Here is an 18,282-nt window from a genome sequence, read left to right as displayed (position 1 = left end):
CCAAGGCTGCACTTATTTGATGATTTCTGAAGGGTCATGTGACACTGAATACTAGAGTAATGATGCTGAAAATTCAGCTTTGATCACAGGAATAAATTACATTTTATAATATATTCCCATAGAAAGTGGTTCTTTTAAATTGAAATAATATTTCAAAATTTTACTGTATTTTTAAACAAATAAATGCAGCCTTGGTGAGCAGAAGAAACTCAATAAAAGAGGAAAAACCTCTGACGGTAATATTTCAATGCCCATATTATTACAGTTTTTTCAGCTGCTCGCACACATTTTCAAAACTTTGCCTCTTTTTTTCAAAACTTTAAACACAAATCCAAGAATTGCACACAAAATGCCTCGTATCTCTAGCAAAATGATGCACTGCATTCAGAAAATCTCAAAAGCAAACACCTTTTATTAATAACATTAATTCCTGTGTGTGATATAGAGCATTGTGTGTTTTGCAAAAGCGTCAAAGGCGGAGAATTAGAGTATGGTTTTGCAGATATAGTGTGTGCTTCTGCTGTTTGAGTATCAGCTTTCAGAAACTGTGTGACAAGTAAAGATTTTGTGTGTATAACTGTAATTATTAAATAATACATGAACCATTCACTAAACAGCCACACGTGGGTGCAGTTATCTCCCCGCTTGTTTCTACTAGTGCTGTCATACCATTAATCGCATCCAAAATAAAAGCTTGTTTACACAATACTATGTATATTTATTATGTATAAATAAATACAAACACATGCATGTATATATATATATAAGAAACATATGCTATGTTTATATATTAAATATATTTATAAGATAAAATATAAATATTTTCTAAATATATACTGTTTGCGTGTGTATTTATATATACACTTAATAAATAAACACAGTACACACACATATGTAAACAAAAACGTTTATTTTAGATGCGATTAATCGTTTGATATCACTAGTTTTTTACGTTTATTGAGGTAACTGTTAGGAATCTCTCTCACAGACAGAATTTCAAAACACAAGCTTCTTCAAACAACGCGAGAGTTTTTATTTTGGAAAGTTCAGTCAGCCCGTTTAATTTTCTAAAGGAAACACTCATTCGTAACATACACATTGACCAGCACACAGAACTAATTCTCCCGTTTGATTTCCACAAACATTATGTTAAAACAACCTGCACGTCAAGCAAAAAACTCCCTTCCTGATTATTTTTTTTTACAGAGTTTCTGCTCTTTTCGACAGACATGAACACATATATATGTTTTCCGTGAGGTGCGGCGGGACAGGGGTCGTGGGATGAGGTCACTGGTGTCCAGTCTGTCCGTCGGAGCTGAGGAAGGTTTGTGTGTGACGCTGAGGTCATGTGACGTGCCGAGTCCGTTTCAGACCAGTGTTGAGACTTCAAGAACAATAATTTAGCAGAAATCCACGGAGGCGCCCAGCATAGACTGGGGTTACAAATCGAGAGGAGAAGGGGTAAGTCATTAGTGGTGTTTATCAGGCAGACGTGGATGTCCAGAGAGGTCACCGGTCCTGTCGCTAATGTTCGTTACGCAGGAGGCCTGGTGCACGTTCGTTAACAGTCGCTTTCAGATGAGACGCTACGTCTTGCCTCTCTGGTCCAGTCTGCCGCACGGAGTAAACTTCTCCAGACACACCGTCAGCTGAGGACCAGAAAACAGGAAGAGGTGAAGATCCGTCTCACATTTCACTGCAAAATCAACAGAAAAATTATATTTAGCTTTTTTTGTACCAATAAAATTTGTGGCATTTTGCTGCCAATTCTCATTAACGTAATGACAAAAAATACCATAATGTGTCTGACTGTTTTACTTTTTTCTCTTTCAGTATTGCAATACATTTTTTACAGAATTATTTTTTGAAGTTTACAAAAATCTGTATCTATTTTTTATTAATAAATTAAACCCAGTGCAGTACAACAAACACAATAATGTATAAACTTTAAAATTCAATAATATGCATATATTACAGTAATAAAAATAAATAAAAACTCCATTTGTGTTGGTAATTGTCATAGGTCTCTACATAAATATTATATTTATATTAAATTATTATTATATTACATAAATAAACAGTAAATGTTATATATGATATGCCAAAAAATAATAATTATAATAAACATAATTCATATTTCACAAATGTTTTTGTAAGTTTTAGGAAAACAATGGATGCTGAATTAATGTATTACTTTTGATCATTTTTATTATACAGTCATGTTATCAGCTAAAGACAAAACAATTCCAAATGACTATACAATAATACTAATAATAATAATAATCATTATTGTTAAGAATGATTCATTTTAAATAAGTAAACACATAAATACAATAACAGCATTCATATTTAAAATATTCAATATATATTTAAACATGTATTGACTTCTTGAGGTGAAAAGGTGAGCAGAATTTAAATTTTTTAATAAAAGTATCAAGTTCTTCAGCAAGGATGAAGCTTTAAAAAATAATTGTAGTTTTGAATGGCGGTGTTCATAAATCCCATCATGTACATGAAAGAAACGTGTTGTTTTATAAAATATTTTTTTTATTAAAAAAGTAATAATAGTAACAGTGAAGCTTGCTTTAGCAAACGCCACTAATAAATACATAAATATAATATTTTTCTCTCACAAGTGCTGGCCTTTCAAGAGGCATTAGTGATGATTTGCAGTTTATTTTGACTCATTTCCAGTGTGTTATGTCATTCATGTGGTCTGTGTGTTTACGGTGTCACATCAGTCTGGGTGTTTTGGCACCTGGATCACGACACGACGCAGCGGCAGTTCATGCAGTCCTGTCCGCTCTCGTCCGGCGGGTTCAGCTTCCTCATCTTGTGCTGACGGATCTCTCGCACCAGCGTGTAAAACGCGTCCTCCACACCCTGCACACACACCAGGAGAAATGTCACCCAATGCTGGTGCTATCGAGAGACTCGGGAAACTCACACACATCTCACAGATCAGTACCAAACCAGACCAGATCGAGGTCTGAGTAACACTTCTGTGCACAGAACTGCATGGGAACCTGCAGCTAGTGATGAAACCAGTAAAAGTGACAGACATACTGCAGTAATGTGAGGGTAAATGTGTGCTCTTGGTCTTTTCCTTGCAGCTCTCGTCAGATGGGCAAAACACAAAGCGGCAGTGAGTCATTCCCTGCAGTGTTATACAACACACCCTCAGTGTGTGTGTGTGTGTGTGTGTGTGTAGGTGGCCGTGAGGAGAATTACTGCACTAAATACTGTAAATCCAAAGAATCTTCCAGAACCATAAAACTTATAAAACCCCTGAGACTCAGAAAGGCAAAATATACATCCATCATAAATGTTGTCCTTGAAAGATACAAACTATAAAATCTTCAAGAAGAAACAATCAGCACTTGTGTACAGTACTTCATAAGTCTTTTTAAAAATTAGACTAGTTACACAAAATGTTGCAAACTTTTCAAATTAAGTGCATATCTTATCTCCTTCACACATACTAAAATATTTTGAAATTATCAGTTTTTTTCTAGTTTGAGGCAGGTTTATTATAGTTAACTGGAACTACAACTAAAAACACAAAAATATTTGACATAAAATAAACATTACCTGAAATAAAATGCATTAAAAAAAAAAAAAATCAACATTTTATTTCAGCTAGTTGCCAAAGCAACATTTCTCGTTTTCATTTCACTAAAACTGAGATACTAACAAATAATAATAATAAACTATTTACACTTCACTAAAGAGTAAAATAATTGAACTAAAATTAAATCTAAATATTTAAAAGAAAGTGTAATAGTACCTCAAATATTAGTAAAACATTATTATGAATTATTATTATTCAGAATATATATTTTTTAATATAACAAATATTTTGATATTATAAAAAATAAAGAAATATAGGATTATTGTAATAATACTACTGTGCGGTAGTGATGAGCACTTTCGAAACGCTGCTTCATGAAGCTCGGAAACCTTTGTGAATCATTTGTTGTTAACCAGTAACTCACAGCGTGTGAAACTGCCAAAGCCACATGATTTCAGCTTCTTTACGTCACAACGGTTTCGAAATGTTTCAAAGTTTCAGTGGTTCGAAGCACGGGGCCAATGGACTTTGTGAACCCAATAATCAGCATCTATGGTATTTAACTGATCTCGGATCAGTTTTATAAATTCGTAGACATTTGTATAATAAAAAAAGAAAGAGTTGCAGTCATTAGTCTCTTATTAATTAACTCTCCATTAAAAAACAAAAAAACAAGCCCTGCAAATTAATAACACATTATGCAGGCACTTCACATTTAATGATATTTGATGATTTTTTAAATTGCATTTAATAAATTTCATTTTCAGTAAAAACATTTGCAATTGGTTTGTAAACTGAAAAATTCAATCATTTTGCAAAGCAATTGCTTTAACTGATTCAAAGTTTCGAGAAGCTCACTACTGTGCTGTAAAAAAAACTAATTTTGATGCAAAAACAAAGGACGTGTGAATAGGCCTGTAAACACGTGAACTAGCATTTTAGCCAAAAATGAAAATCAACCGAAAGCCTTACTGTCTGAAGCAGATCTCTTTTGGAAGGATTATTTCTATGAATAAATCATGAAAGTATTTTTGTTTTTTGGGTGAAATCTTTCTTTAAGGGCCTTGCACAAGTTACTTTTTCTGCACGAAACAAAAGGCAAAACAAAACAAATCAAAACCAAAAAAAGCAAACAAACAAACAAACAACACAAAGCTTAAAAAAAAAAACAAAAAGCACTGCTAAAAAAAACAAAAAGCACTGCTAAAAAAAACAAAAAGCACTGCTAAAAAAACAAAAAGCACTGCTAAAAAAACAAAAAGCACTGCAAAAAAAAAAAAAAAGCACTGCTAAAAAACCAAAAAGCACTGCTAAAAAAAACAAAAAGCACTGCTAAAAAAACAAAAAGCACTGCTAAAAAAACAAAAAGCACTGCTAAAAAAAACAAAAAGCACTGCTAAAAAAACAAAAAGCACTGCTAAAAAAACAAAAAGCACTGCTAAAAAAAAGCACTGCTAAAAAAAAAAAAAAAGCAAAAAAAAAAAAAAAAAACAAACAAAAAGAAAACACAAAAACTAAAACAAAAAAATCAAAACAAAACCAAAAAAGCAAACAAAACAGAAACAAAGCAAAGCAAAAATTAAATTTGAAATAAACCTAGTCAGAAATACTGTATGGTAGTCAATTGTTTTGGACAGTTTACTCAGATGACGATACTGAATAAATGGAAATTTTGACACTAGACACAGTCTCGCTAATTTTGCTGCAAGTAAACAAACAAAACAAAACAAAACAAAAAATTATTATTCTTTAAATGACTGTCAGAACCCCCCCCCCGTGACTCACCTGCCGTGTTTTGGCTGAGGTCTCGATGAAGGGGATCCCGTAGCTGCGTGCGAGCTCCTGCGCCTGCCGTGTGTCCACTGTCCGGGCCGGGAGGTCGCATTTGTTACCCACCAGCACCATGGGCACGTCATCCGAATCCTTCACCCGTTTGATCTGTTCCCTGAGAGCCAACACAAAATGTCACGGTCAAACACAACCAGACTGTGGGTGGACATTTTATCGGAAACAAAATGTGGAGAAACTTGAATTCTTGTTAAAGGGGTCATATGATGCGATTTCAAGTTTTCCTTTCTCTTTGGAGTGTCACAAGCTGTTCATGCATAGATAAGATCCCTGAAGTTGCAAAGACTAAAGTCTCAAAACCAAAGAGATATTCTTTATCAAAGTTAAGACGGCCCCCTAAAACGGCTCATTCAAACACACCCCCACATGTCTACGTCACGATGTGGGGAGATTTGCAAAACACCGCCAAAAACATATACGCAAAGAAAGGCGGCGGAACTATTATCCACCGGCGTCATGTCGTGGAGACGCTGTGTTTCATTGTGAAAGCGAAACTACTTTGTTTGGGCTTCCAAAAGAGAACACAACTAGAAATCAGTAGTTAAGTTATATTTACAACACTGTTCCAGAACAGTTCAACCCAAATATTAGAGCATGTGCAGCGCATTTCACGGAGGACTATTTCCTGAAACTGGGAGAGTAGCCTACAACGCTGGCTGTGCACAAAGGCTGTTTCTATAAAGTGGGGCAATTCCAACTTTGCAAGGACAGTCTGGTGCTTCAGACTCACAGCCTGTAAGTATGTTTCTGCTACTGACGATTCAAACGCGAGTTTTGAGCAGTGTGGAGTAGCGCTTGTTGTTTGTCGTTTTTCCAATCACAAATGCAGACATGGTAATGTTTACACGGCGCGATGTGTAAAAAGATGGTATAAGTCATTATAATCAGTAATTATGTCCCCACTGGATGCAACAAATGCCTCTTTTATAATGGGTTTTATTGTTTTTGTGTCGTCGCGCTGGGACATGGCATCACAATACGGTGAGGGGCGTAACATTTCAGTCTCACGCTTGAGGTATTCGGCCAATCACAACGCACCGGATAGCTGGCCAATCACAGCACACCTCGCTTCTCAGAACGAGGAGCTTTGTAAAAATCGACGCGTTTCAGAAAGGCGGGGCATAGAGGAGCAACAATAATCTAAAGTATGTGGAAAATAATGTGTTTTTTAACCTTAAACACATTGCATTACACCAAATACACAAAATAATGTTATTTTTAGCAACGTCATATGACCCCTTTAAACAATTAGCTAAGACATATTTTTGACCAATTCACTTAGTACATCATCATACAATTTGTGTCCTTTGTAAAATAGAAAACCCCAAATGAATTGCAACAAAGTGCTGTGCGAAGTTCAATATGACAGCTCTAGTGAACTAAATCCTAGACTGTTCTCACCAAAGACAATGACAATAACTATGTTTTAAAAATCCTTCTTTCAGAATAGGGAAATCCATTCAAAAAGTTTTTTTTTTTCAGTTGATAAATCATAAAAATAAATGACAGCCAATCCATCCGGCTTTAAAGCGCTCAAGCATTTAAAGCAATGAAACAAAACACAGCGTTGTTGTCTGTTTAAACAGTTATCGTTATAGTTATCATTCTATGTGTGAACGGACCTTAAGTCCCGCCTTCCAAAGAAAAGAGCCAATCGATAAAGTCATTGCCTGGTTTGTTCATGAAACTTGCGCTCAGCCTTTGCTCTTAGTTTGCAAGGTCATGGGTTCGAATCCCAGTGAGCTGGTAAAGTCACTTTGGACTAAAAATGTCTGGCAAATGCATGAATGTAATGTGAGATATAAATCTAGGCATCACACTGATAATATAAGACTCTACACAGAATAACCTGCAAGTTTGTCCGTTTCAAAAACATTACATTTTCAAGCTGAATGAGAAGAATAAGCCGGTTAAAAATGTGGAATCTGTAAGATTTTTTAATGTTTTTGAAAGAAGTCTCTTCTGCTCACCAGGGCTGCATTTATTTAATCAAACATACAGTACAAACAGTAATATTGTGTAACATTTTTACAATCTAAAATAACTGTTTTCTATGTGAATATATGTTAAAATGTGATTTATTGTGGTGAAAAAAGCTGAATTTTCATCATCATTACTGCGGTCTTTAGTGTTACACGATTCTTCAGAAATCATTCCAATATGCCGACTTGCTGCTTATTATTGATGCTCATTATTAATAAGAGACTTTTTTCAAAAACATTTCAAAATCTTAATAAATTTGACTGTGTATGTAATGCAAACTGATTATCAACTGCCATCTGCATCTGATATTAAACAGTGCACTACTATTCCCCATGTTGTACTGTTCATCATGTATTAAAAATGTATTATCTAGACCCCATTACCCACAAACGGATTGATGTAATCCAGTTATCCTCCTTTTGCTTTCTCCTTTCATGTCCTTGAAAGCTCTCTCTCTCTTTTAGTCTAATTGAGTTGGGATCGATTTCACTGGCACTGAAGCATCATACTCCATCTCACTTTCTGCTGTCCTCTCAAGAACAAATACTGAATATTTTGTGACGGATGCCCAGTCAAAGATGCAGTTTAAGGATCTGACGGTGTAATCCATGTTGTGTTTCTGCCGTGACGTCAAACGTGCTGATAAATAAGACTACGAGGTGACAGTGGGTATCAGAATCAGGGGTCACAGGGTTAAAGGGCTCACATAAGGCGTAACACTTCTCTGTGTAATTTGCAGTTTCACACATCAGCTTTGGCTCTTGGCTTTAGTAACTAAAAAGCCAATCATAACAGAAGCTATTTACATATAGAAGACAAAGTTACCACAGCAAAACAAAAGAAAAATGTATAATTTTTTCAACCAAAATTTTTTCTGATATCCATTTTCTTGCTTCGAGATAAAATTGAAGAAATGCAAAGGATATTGAAGAGATAATTTGAGGACAAATTCCCAACAGAGAAAAACGGTTTCAGCCTGACAGCTGATTTTCAAACACACACCTGTACTGATGAATGTCCTCAAAGGACTTGGTGTTATTAATAGCAAACACACAGAGGAAGCCCTCTCCTGTCCTCATGTACTGATCCCTCATGGCGCTGTACTCCTCCTGACCTGCAGTGTCCAAGATATCCAAGAGACACGTCTCCCCGTCAATCACCACCTGCTTCCTGTAGGAGTCCTGCAGACAAATCAACACCAAACTCAAGCCTGCTTTCACCAGTAAGACCATTTCTTACTCAGTAACCAATAAGCTTTAGTTATTTCACACACATGGACATGATTTGATGTCTTTCATTTATATTTATTTTCATTTTTAATGTGCCAAATAAAGGACTTTGGGTATAAAGTGACAGGGACTGAAACAGTAAACAGTGGAGATGGCTGAGTTGTGTCCCGCCAGACACATAAACACGCGTCTCTGTGCTCATGTGTGTTAGCGCACAGCGATTGAGCCATAAAAAGGACATTGTTTGTCCAGAGACGGGCGTGGTGGGAAAAGAGGACAGAGAGAGCAAGGGACGTGTAGAAGCACGTACACACACAAACACACATCCCTCAAGCTGAGAGCAAATGCAGGCCGAAGGGAAACTCCTGTGTTTTATTTGACACTGAGTATGCAGAGAAACACACAGACTGCATCAGTGAATGGTGGGGCTGGAGTTTATTCACTGCCCAGTGATGTTGTGAGATATAGTGATGAGATGGACCACTGGTCAGTTTAATAAAGCATAAAATAAAGTACAAGAAAGCGAAGAATGTACCAGAATCAAATCAAACAAAAGGTTCCATTATTTAAAGGGATAGCTCACCCAGAAATGAAAATTCTGTCATTAATTACTCACCGTCATGTCAGTCCAAACCTGTAAGATTTTCGTTCATCTTCAAACACAAATTAAGATATTTTTCATGAATTAACGCGGCGCGATCTGCCAAAGTTCAGATTTTTCAACTTGCGCGATTCACGCGTTAAGGCCTGTTCACAACGGGACGAATTTCGCGCGCGATATTCGCCGACGTTTAACGCCTCGTGACTAAACAAAGGGCGCCAATGTGAGTGTGCACACACATGCGAAAAACGTCACGCGTAAAAGCGTCATTTTTAAAAAAAAATGCCTTGAGTTAGTTTTTTTGGTTTGATGCGCCGCGTCAAAAACTATCCGACCAATGAGATTGGCGCTTTTGCTCACGTGTCTGGAGGCGCTGAAGTTACAGTAAAACACAACTTGGGGACACTCAAACACAAAACGGTCTTGCCGAGCACACATACGTAACGACGAAGAAGATATACAGCAAGTAGCGTCTACACTGCCTCATTCAACAGAACAATAATTTCTTCATCGCTGGAGCTACTGGTGCTTGAAATATCCATGTTTTCTTTGTATGATTTTGACAAGCGCGTAAATACTTGCTCTCTTCTTCTGAGTGACAAGCGAGTGTCAGAAGCGTAAAGTTGCACAGCGCCACCTTGTGTACCGGGGTATTTCAGTTTTACATTAAGCGCCATCTAATGTCAGGGAATGAATTTGCATGTTCACTCGGCTCATCGTCAGCGAAAATCGTTTGGGTGTGAACACAAAAAACGCGTTGAAAAACGCTGGCGAATAATGCGCACCGATTTTCGTCCCGGTTTACGGGCCTTTACGCGCATCAAACGTTCAATTCGCGCGAATCGCGCCGCAGGATGTCTATTCGCGTCTTTGCATTGACTTAACATGTAAATCACTCGCTCTTAACGCTTCATTCGCGTCTGGTGTGAACGCACCATTACACGATCAAGGCACAGAAACGAAGTATAAGGACATCGTTAAAATGGCCCATTCGACATCAGTGGTTCAGCTACGAGAATACTTTTTGTGCGCAAAGAAAACAAAAATAATGACTTTATTCAACAATTCGTCTCCTCTGCGTCACCCTATAGCGCCATTTTGGAGAGTATCACATACATAAACAACGTATGCTGTTCTGTCAGCAGCACCGTACGCGGATACGCTGTTTACTCTTTGATCTGAACGAAAACAAAGTATCTTCTTACATACGATGCAAACGTTGTTTACGTATGTGATATTCTCCAGGATGGCGCTATAGGGTGTCGCGGAGGAAACAATTTGTTGAATAAAGTAATTATTTTTGTTTTCTTTGCGCATAAAAATATTCTCGTAGCTTCGTAAAATTCCGGTTGAACCGCTGATGTTACATGGATTATTTTAACGATGTCCCTGCTACGTTTCTGAGCCTTGATTGTATTAGGACCCTTGCTGTCTAAAGAGGGTCAGAGAGCTCTCGGAATGCATCAAAAATATCTTAATTTGTGTTCCGAAGATGAACGAAGGGATTACAGGTTTGGAACGACATGAGGGTAATTAATGACAGAATTTTCATTTTTGGGTGGACTATCCCTTTAACATAAGTTAAGTCACATAAAGGGATAGTTCACCTAAAATTAAAAAGTTGCTGAAAATGTACTCCTCCTCAGGTCTTCCAAGATGTAGATGAGTTTGTTTCTTCATCAGATTTGGAGAAATGTAGCATTGCATCACTTGCTCAGCAATGGATCCTCTGAAGTGAATGGGTGCCATCAGAATTAACTTCACAATAATCCACAAGTAATCCACACCACTGCAGTTCATCAGTCAATGTCTCGAGAAGTGAAAAGCCTCCATAATTCTATCATTAAGGCATTTTAACTTTACTGTAGCTTCTGGCTAAAATAGGAGTCCATAATCCATAATAACGCTGCATCACCTACTGTCTCTCACATCAAAATCCACCCATATATTTGTTTAGAGCTGTTTTGGACTGTTTTTGCTTGTAAACAGTGCTTGATCTGTGCAGATTTCTCTCCTGATTCAGGACAGACGACTTTTTCACCAGAGAAAGCTAAATTATGGATTATGGACTCATATTTTAGAGGGAAAGAATGGTTTGAAATTAAAAACGCCTTGATGGATTGGAGTGGTGTGGATTATTGTGATGTTTTTATCAGCTGTTTGGACTCTCATTCTGACGGCACCCATTCACTGCAGAGCATCCATTGGCGAGCAAGTGATGTAATGCTACATTTCTCCAAATCTGATGAAGAAACAAACTCCTCTACATCTTAATGGCCTGAGGGTGAGTAAATATTCAGCTATTTTTTTAACATTAAGATCAATGAGCATTTTTATTTTTACAGTATTTATTAATTAAATTCTTTGTTAATGTTAGTTAATACAAATACAGCCGTTCATTGTTACTTCATATTAGCTCAGTTCCATTAAATAATATAAACAGATATTTGATAACTGTTGAAAGAGTAAAAATTAAGATTAATAAATGCTTTAGTAGTATTTGTTGTTAGTTTGTGTTAACTAATGTAATTAAAGGTGCTGTATGTACGATTGGCAAATTCAAAATACTGGAGAGGGTGTTTTTCACCTGGCCCCTCCTCCTCAGACTTGACGCACATGCAGGTTGCCAGATTAACGACACCAACAGGAATGAGCACACATGACGATGAATGAAATTAAATACGCTGTATTTCCCGCCAACTGGCAACCCGGGGTGCTGAAATACAATTGGGTAAACTGGGAGTGGGCGGGTTACACAGACCACAACACAGACCGACATTCCGGAACGCACATTTTCAAAGGAGAATAACTGACTGTAGCACTGTTTTTCAGATGAATAAATATGTTAACTTAGCATGTTTCTTAAATATCTGCAAACATATTATGGTATTTTTATGCTTTAGTAGAGTCAAAAACTTACATACAGCACCTTTAAGTAATGGTAATGTATGAAAACCTATTTGAAAAGAGTTAACAAATTTTAACAGCCCAACGAGAAAGCATGATATACTGTGGCTTAGGGATGCCACAATGACGATAACCATGATATTTAAAAAGTGAAATATTGATGTTAATATTGCACATACAAAAACAATCGTATGATTTTCCGCAATAATCCAGTGCCAGTAACTGGTTGACACTCCAACACAGTAGGTGGCAGTATTGCACCTTAACACTGACTGCCATCCGTCATGAAATGGAAAAAAGACGATGGCTACGTCCGAAATCGCATACTGCCCTACTATGCGAAAAACAGTATGCGAGGCGAGTAGCATGTCCGAATTCATAGTATTCGAAAAACAGTAGGCGAGAATTACCCGGATGACCTACTACTTCCGCACGAATTCTGTAGTAGTCATACGATGGACACTTTACTATCCCATGAGGCCACGGGAGAGGAGGCGTCATATTCCAAAAATGGAGGAAAGCGGCGACGCGGCTGTTTTCAAGTGCAACAGGGAAAAACGTTGTTTATTGTGGTTAAATTGCACTTGTTTAAAATAATCAAAGTAAACGGCTGACTTATTAAAGTTTAAACGTTGTAAATCGATGAGATGACTTCATGAACATGGCGGATGTAGTACGTCCGAATTCCATTCATACTACCCTCATTCATACTATACAGAACGTACTTTTTTAACGGTCGAGAAGTACGTTTGAATTCAAATGTAGTACCTACACAAGCAGTATGCTAATAATCTAATACAATAATGCAGCTACAATAAAAAAAGATATTTCATAAAACATGGGGTCAAAACAACATCGGACCCCATTAACTCCTATTGTATGGACAAAATACTGTAACTAGCTGCAACAGCATTGCTGACCTTTATAATGATAAATGACAGAGCACTATACCATTGTATGATGTTGTCACAATTCCTAATTTATTATTAGTATGATCATATTTCATGAATTATAAAATTACTGTCAAATAGAAATAGGCACAAAAAAAAAAAAAAAAAAGTTATACAGCTGACAATGTAAAAACACAAAGTACAGATATTGATTATGTATTGATATCAACCACAATGCCCTGATGATATTTTTTATATAGCTGATACCGTATTACTGGACACGATCACTCAATGTACACACACACACACACACACACACACACACAAGTGTTACCTCTATAGTGGGGTCGTATTCATCCACAAAGTGGTTCTGGATGAGTTGGATGGTGAGAGCGCTCTTGCCCACGCCTCCAGCGCCCACCACCACCAGCTTATATTCAGTCATTCCTTCACTCCTCTTCAACCTCTTGCCACACCTGAGGAGAAACCAGCAGCACCATCAATACAGACAAACCTCCCACTGCATCCAGATTCACTACTTTCTATTACAGACACGGCAAAGATCCTCTTCAGGCCTTCAGGTATGTTTAGGAAAGGATTCATAAGACAATGTTTGTCAGCGGTGCTTTGTTGAAATTAGCATATAAGAAGTCCAAAGTCTCACTCTCTCAAATCTTTTACTATATGACAAAATAATTTACATTTCAACTAAAGCCTGCAAATTATTACAAGCTGGTGCACTTTGGTGCTTTTTCTGTAGTTATTCATCCATATTAAGGACCAGATACAGCAAACCAAACTAGCGGTGAAGAAAGCTGACTGTGGTGTCGCTTCATGTCGACTACATCTCGGCCAGCTGGTTATGTTTGAACACAACACAAAGACTACAGTCAACAATGCATGCATGTTCTGCACCTCTCCATACCAGTAGGTGGCAGTAGTTTGTATGCGTCACTCTAAAAAGGGAAACTGTAAGTGCTAGCACTGCGAATATACAAACTATAAAAAAGCAGCGCTGCTTATTTTGCTTACTTTGTCACTTTCACCGATTTTTTGTCTTGTGTACTAGTTTGCGAAGCTGAACTGCCAGTTTCCGCCATTGAATAAAAAAATAAAATTTAAATCTCATACTTCTGACTTTATTTCTCGCAATTGCGAGTTTACATCTCACAATTGTGACTTTTTCCTCAGAATTGACAAATAAACTTGCAGTTGCAAGTTATAAAGTCAGTATTGCGTGATTTAATCAAGTTTTTTTCTTGCAATTCTGACTTTATTTCTCACAATTGCAAGTTTATATCGCACAATTCTGAAAAAAAATGTTGATATTCGGAAAAATAAAGTCAGAATTGCGAGATATAAACACAATTGTGAGGTATAAAGTCAGAATAGTGGGATATAAACTCGCAATTGCGAGAAATAAAGTAATTATTGCAAGATATAAACTCGCAATTGCAAGTTATTAAGTCAGAATTATGAGATATAAGCTCACAATTCTGATAACATAGTCTTTTTTCCCCTCAGAATTGGACTTTATAACTTGCAATTGTGAGTTTATATCTCACAATTCTGAGAAAAAGTCTAAAGGAAATTGCCATTGACTACAATAGATTATAATGATATAAAATGCTATATTTTACGAATGCATTGGTGTACTATTACGAAACTTTGTATGTACACCAAAATGATTTGATTGCAGCGCCACCTGTCAGTCAAAACTGATCAGCCATTTAATTGCTTTTAGCACTCATTGTTGCATTTGGTCTGATGCTCCATGCTATGCTCATTTTGGCGCTGGAGTGCTTGGCCCAGTAATTGCTGCTTGCAGCTATATTTATTATTATTATTCCTCTCGAGTCTATGTCAGCCCATAGAACCACTTGCGGGAAAGTTGTGAAATTTGGCACACTGATAAAGGAGAGTCTGCAAGATAAAAAGTCAGAATTGCAAGTTTTTATCTTGCAGTTCAAACTTTATTTCTTGCAATTGCGAGTTTATATCATGCAATGCTGAGAAAAAGAGTCATTGGCGAAAATGGGCTTCCATACTGAACAGCTAATCTGAGATATGTTTCCTAAAAGCATTGTTAGCCAACTATGATTGCAAGTTCCCTCGTTAGCAACATAGTTTAACAATTTGATGTTTTTAACGAAACAATAGTTCCAACAAATATTCGCAAACAGTATCGCAATCTTGTGGGGGTAGAACTACAGCTCTTACTATACTTTTACTATAATATAACTGGTTAATTTTCATAAGGGAAATGCTGTTGTTGTGTAAAAGAACGCCCAAAGACATAAAACCATGTCAGTGTTTAATTGAAAACGGTGTCGCCACCCCCTTAGTCCACCAAGGCCAAGAATCCTGGAGAATTTATGCTAAAGAAATCTGGAATGCTCTTTCATGTTCCACTGTTTAGTATTCAGTGACAAAACATGCTCAGAACTGCAAGGAAGATAAACTATGAAATATGAAAAGCATTCTGGCATTTGAAATAAGACCCAAGCTTGCAGCGCTCCAAGCTTTTATCTGATAACTGATAATTTTGTGGGTTTCGGTTCAAGTTTCAACACGGTCTAAAACAACACTAACTCTGAATGTGATCCAGCTACCGTCCTTCACTGGTTTTATTAGCATAGGCGGGATGTTGCTGGTTTCGGGTGGTTGATGTTGTTTTCCTGACTGTGGTTTCGTTACAACAGCATTTCCAAAGAAAAAGACAGCTCCTGAGAAATGCAAGTCAGTGTCTATTATTACCGAATTTGAATGGAGTTATTTATTTTTCCTGCAAATGACAAGTCAACGTCGTTACAAATTAAGCATTCATTCCCACAACTTTTTAATTTATACCCTTATTTTAGTTACAACGTGGTCACAATTTAAATAAACAAGGGCACCAAATTAGTACAATGTGGCCATGATTTAACTAAAACAAAGGAATCAGTTAGAAATGAGTTACAACAAGGCTACAATTTAACTAAAACCAGCAAACGAATCAATAAAACATTCCAATTGCATTTGCTGGAAGATGAAACTCTTAACACACAATGCAAACTATTAAAAGGGTAGTTCACTCAATTACTCACCCTAATGTCATTCCAAACCGGTTTGATTTTTTTTTTTTTCTGTAGAAGTCAATGGGGTCCAATCTTTTGGAGATCATTGACTTTCATTGTATAGATTTAAAAAAAAAAATTGAGTAAATAGTCACACCATATGACATTTCACAATGCAAACTAATCTTTATTTGTTTTAAAATTTCTGAACTTTTTTCCACTTGAATTGAAACTTACACTCATTTTAACCCCCCCCCCCCCCCCCTTTTTTTTTTTAGGCTTTTTTTCTTCATTATTATATTAGGACAGTCGCACCACCCTGATTTTTAACGTTATGCCCCAAGTAATATTAAAATGAAATTTAATTTAGAAATAAAGCAAACATAAAAAGTTTATTAAAGTCACCCTGTGTATGAAAATTTGCATATTTGATGGTTACACCATATGACAATTTTGGAGTTATTAGTGCTAAATTTTAACTTTTCTTGAAATTGGTATGACATTAAAAAAACAAAAAAACAATATAGTACTTGACACGAATACAGTATATTATAACATGAGAGTATTGAGAAAACTTTGCATGTGTTTTAACCTTTTTCTTTTTTTAAATGTAGTATTTTCTTTATTACAGACACACTTATTTGTCATTGAGCCTGCTACACACCACATAACTCACAACCGAGTTCACTTTAAGACAACAGTGGTGAGCATCCATGAGCACATCACCAGACAGACTATATTAGTCCCAGGGTGTGGGGTTTTATTATTAGATGTATTTGTCGTCAACTGGGCTTTAAGCGTAGCTCAAGATCAGCAGAGGTGTGTGTTAATGATTAATGAAAACACAAAGTTTCTTGGTACTATGGAGACTGAAACTTATGAGAGTCCAGCGCAGTGTATCTCTGAGTGCTGGACGATTAATGAGTAACTCCACACACACTCCCAACACACGCTCTCACACACACGATTGAGCTATTAAAGGCAAAGGGCAGGGAGTTCATACATAATAGACACTCTTATGTGTATGACTGGCTTAAATCATTTAAAGCCAAACAAAACATTGGGGTAAATGCAAGAGAAGAAATAAAAACTGATAAATAATAACTCCATATTTACATTTTTACACTGAAAGGCTTAAAAATCAAACTTAGCCCACCCTCAAGTCTCTGATATTCTGGTCTCTAGATATGGACTTCTAAGAAAATATATGAGATTTTTTGCCTGCTTTATATCATCCACCATGAAAAAATCATACAGTAACTTTTATAACTTAGATACAGGCAATAGCAATGTTCACTATAGGTTTGAAAACTGCATGAATGCAGATGCTTCTAGCTGTACAATCTTGGTTTTGTCACTGCATTAATTTTACGCAACGAACAGTTTTTTTCTTATTCTTTTAATGCAGCTTTTTTCTTCGTTATTATATTAGGACAGTTGTACCACACTGACATTTTTTATTTTATGCCCCCAAAAAATATCAAAATGAATTTTAATTTAGAAATTAAACACACACACATATATATAAAAATAGTTTATTCAAGTAATTCTACAAATTTTTATATATTTGATGGTTATACCATATGACATTTTAGTGTTATTAGTGTTAAATGTAAACTTTTCTTTAAAATTGTATTAAAAAAAATTACATTAAGCAAAAGCACAACAGTTTTTTTGTCCGTACAATATGTCAACGTTCTTTAAAATATATTCTTCTGAAAAAGAACGTACATTGAACAACATGAGGGTGAGTACATGATGACAGAATCAAGACTAAACATTTTTTTTTTACAAAAAATAAATAAATAGTAACAGTAATCTTTTAAATTTTTTACAAATTTCTTAAAAATATTCAACTGGCAATAATGTTGGTTATTAACCAGGGTTATTATAGTTAAGCTAAAACTAAAACAATAAAAAAAAAACTGAAAAATGTATTTGAAAAAACAAAAACAACCTGAAATGAAATAAAATACAAAAAAACTTATTTTATTTCAGCTAATTTCCAATATTTTTTGCCACACCCTCGTGCTTTTGGTTACATCACAAGAAATGTTGTTTCATTATTATATTTACATTACAAAGAAAGATTACGAAAAATAATATTTTGATTAAAATTCCATGCACTGATAAATTGCGCACAGTAAGACAGTTCATTTGTTAAGAAAGTAAATATGTCATAATTTGTGGTTAAAAA

General features: G+C 36.0%; 1 protein-coding gene across 2 annotated transcripts in view; it reads right to left on the bottom strand.

The window, feature by feature from the left end:
* Nucleotides 1–891: 891 nt before the first annotated feature.
* The window catches only part of LOC306866304 (GTPase HRas-like), a 23,815-nt gene continuing 6,424 nt past the window's right edge, over nt 892–18,282 (bottom strand). Inside the window, exons 2-6 of one of the 2 annotated variants that reach the window (XM_079411402.1) lie at nt 13,364–13,505; nt 8,405–8,583; nt 5,357–5,516; nt 2,759–2,883; nt 892–1,696 (exon numbers count right to left, since the gene is read on the bottom strand). In XM_079411402.1, the coding sequence (XP_079267528.1) occupies nt 2,764–2,883; nt 5,357–5,516; nt 8,405–8,583; nt 13,364–13,474 (570 nt within the window). In that variant the 5' untranslated portion in view covers nt 13,475–13,505 and the 3' untranslated portion in view covers nt 892–1,696; nt 2,759–2,763. The remainder of the gene's footprint in view (nt 1,697–2,758; nt 2,884–5,356; nt 5,517–8,404; nt 8,584–13,363; nt 13,506–18,282) is intronic. The other variant, XM_079411403.1, reaches the window with a different exon arrangement.

This window comes from Barbus barbus, assembly GCF_936440315.1.
Source record: "Barbus barbus genome assembly, chromosome: 48".
NCBI classification, from domain to species: Eukaryota; Metazoa; Chordata; class Actinopteri; order Cypriniformes; family Cyprinidae; genus Barbus; species Barbus barbus.
The sequence above is the reverse complement of the archived record's forward strand: the minus strand, read 5'-3'. Positions and strand labels throughout refer to the sequence as shown.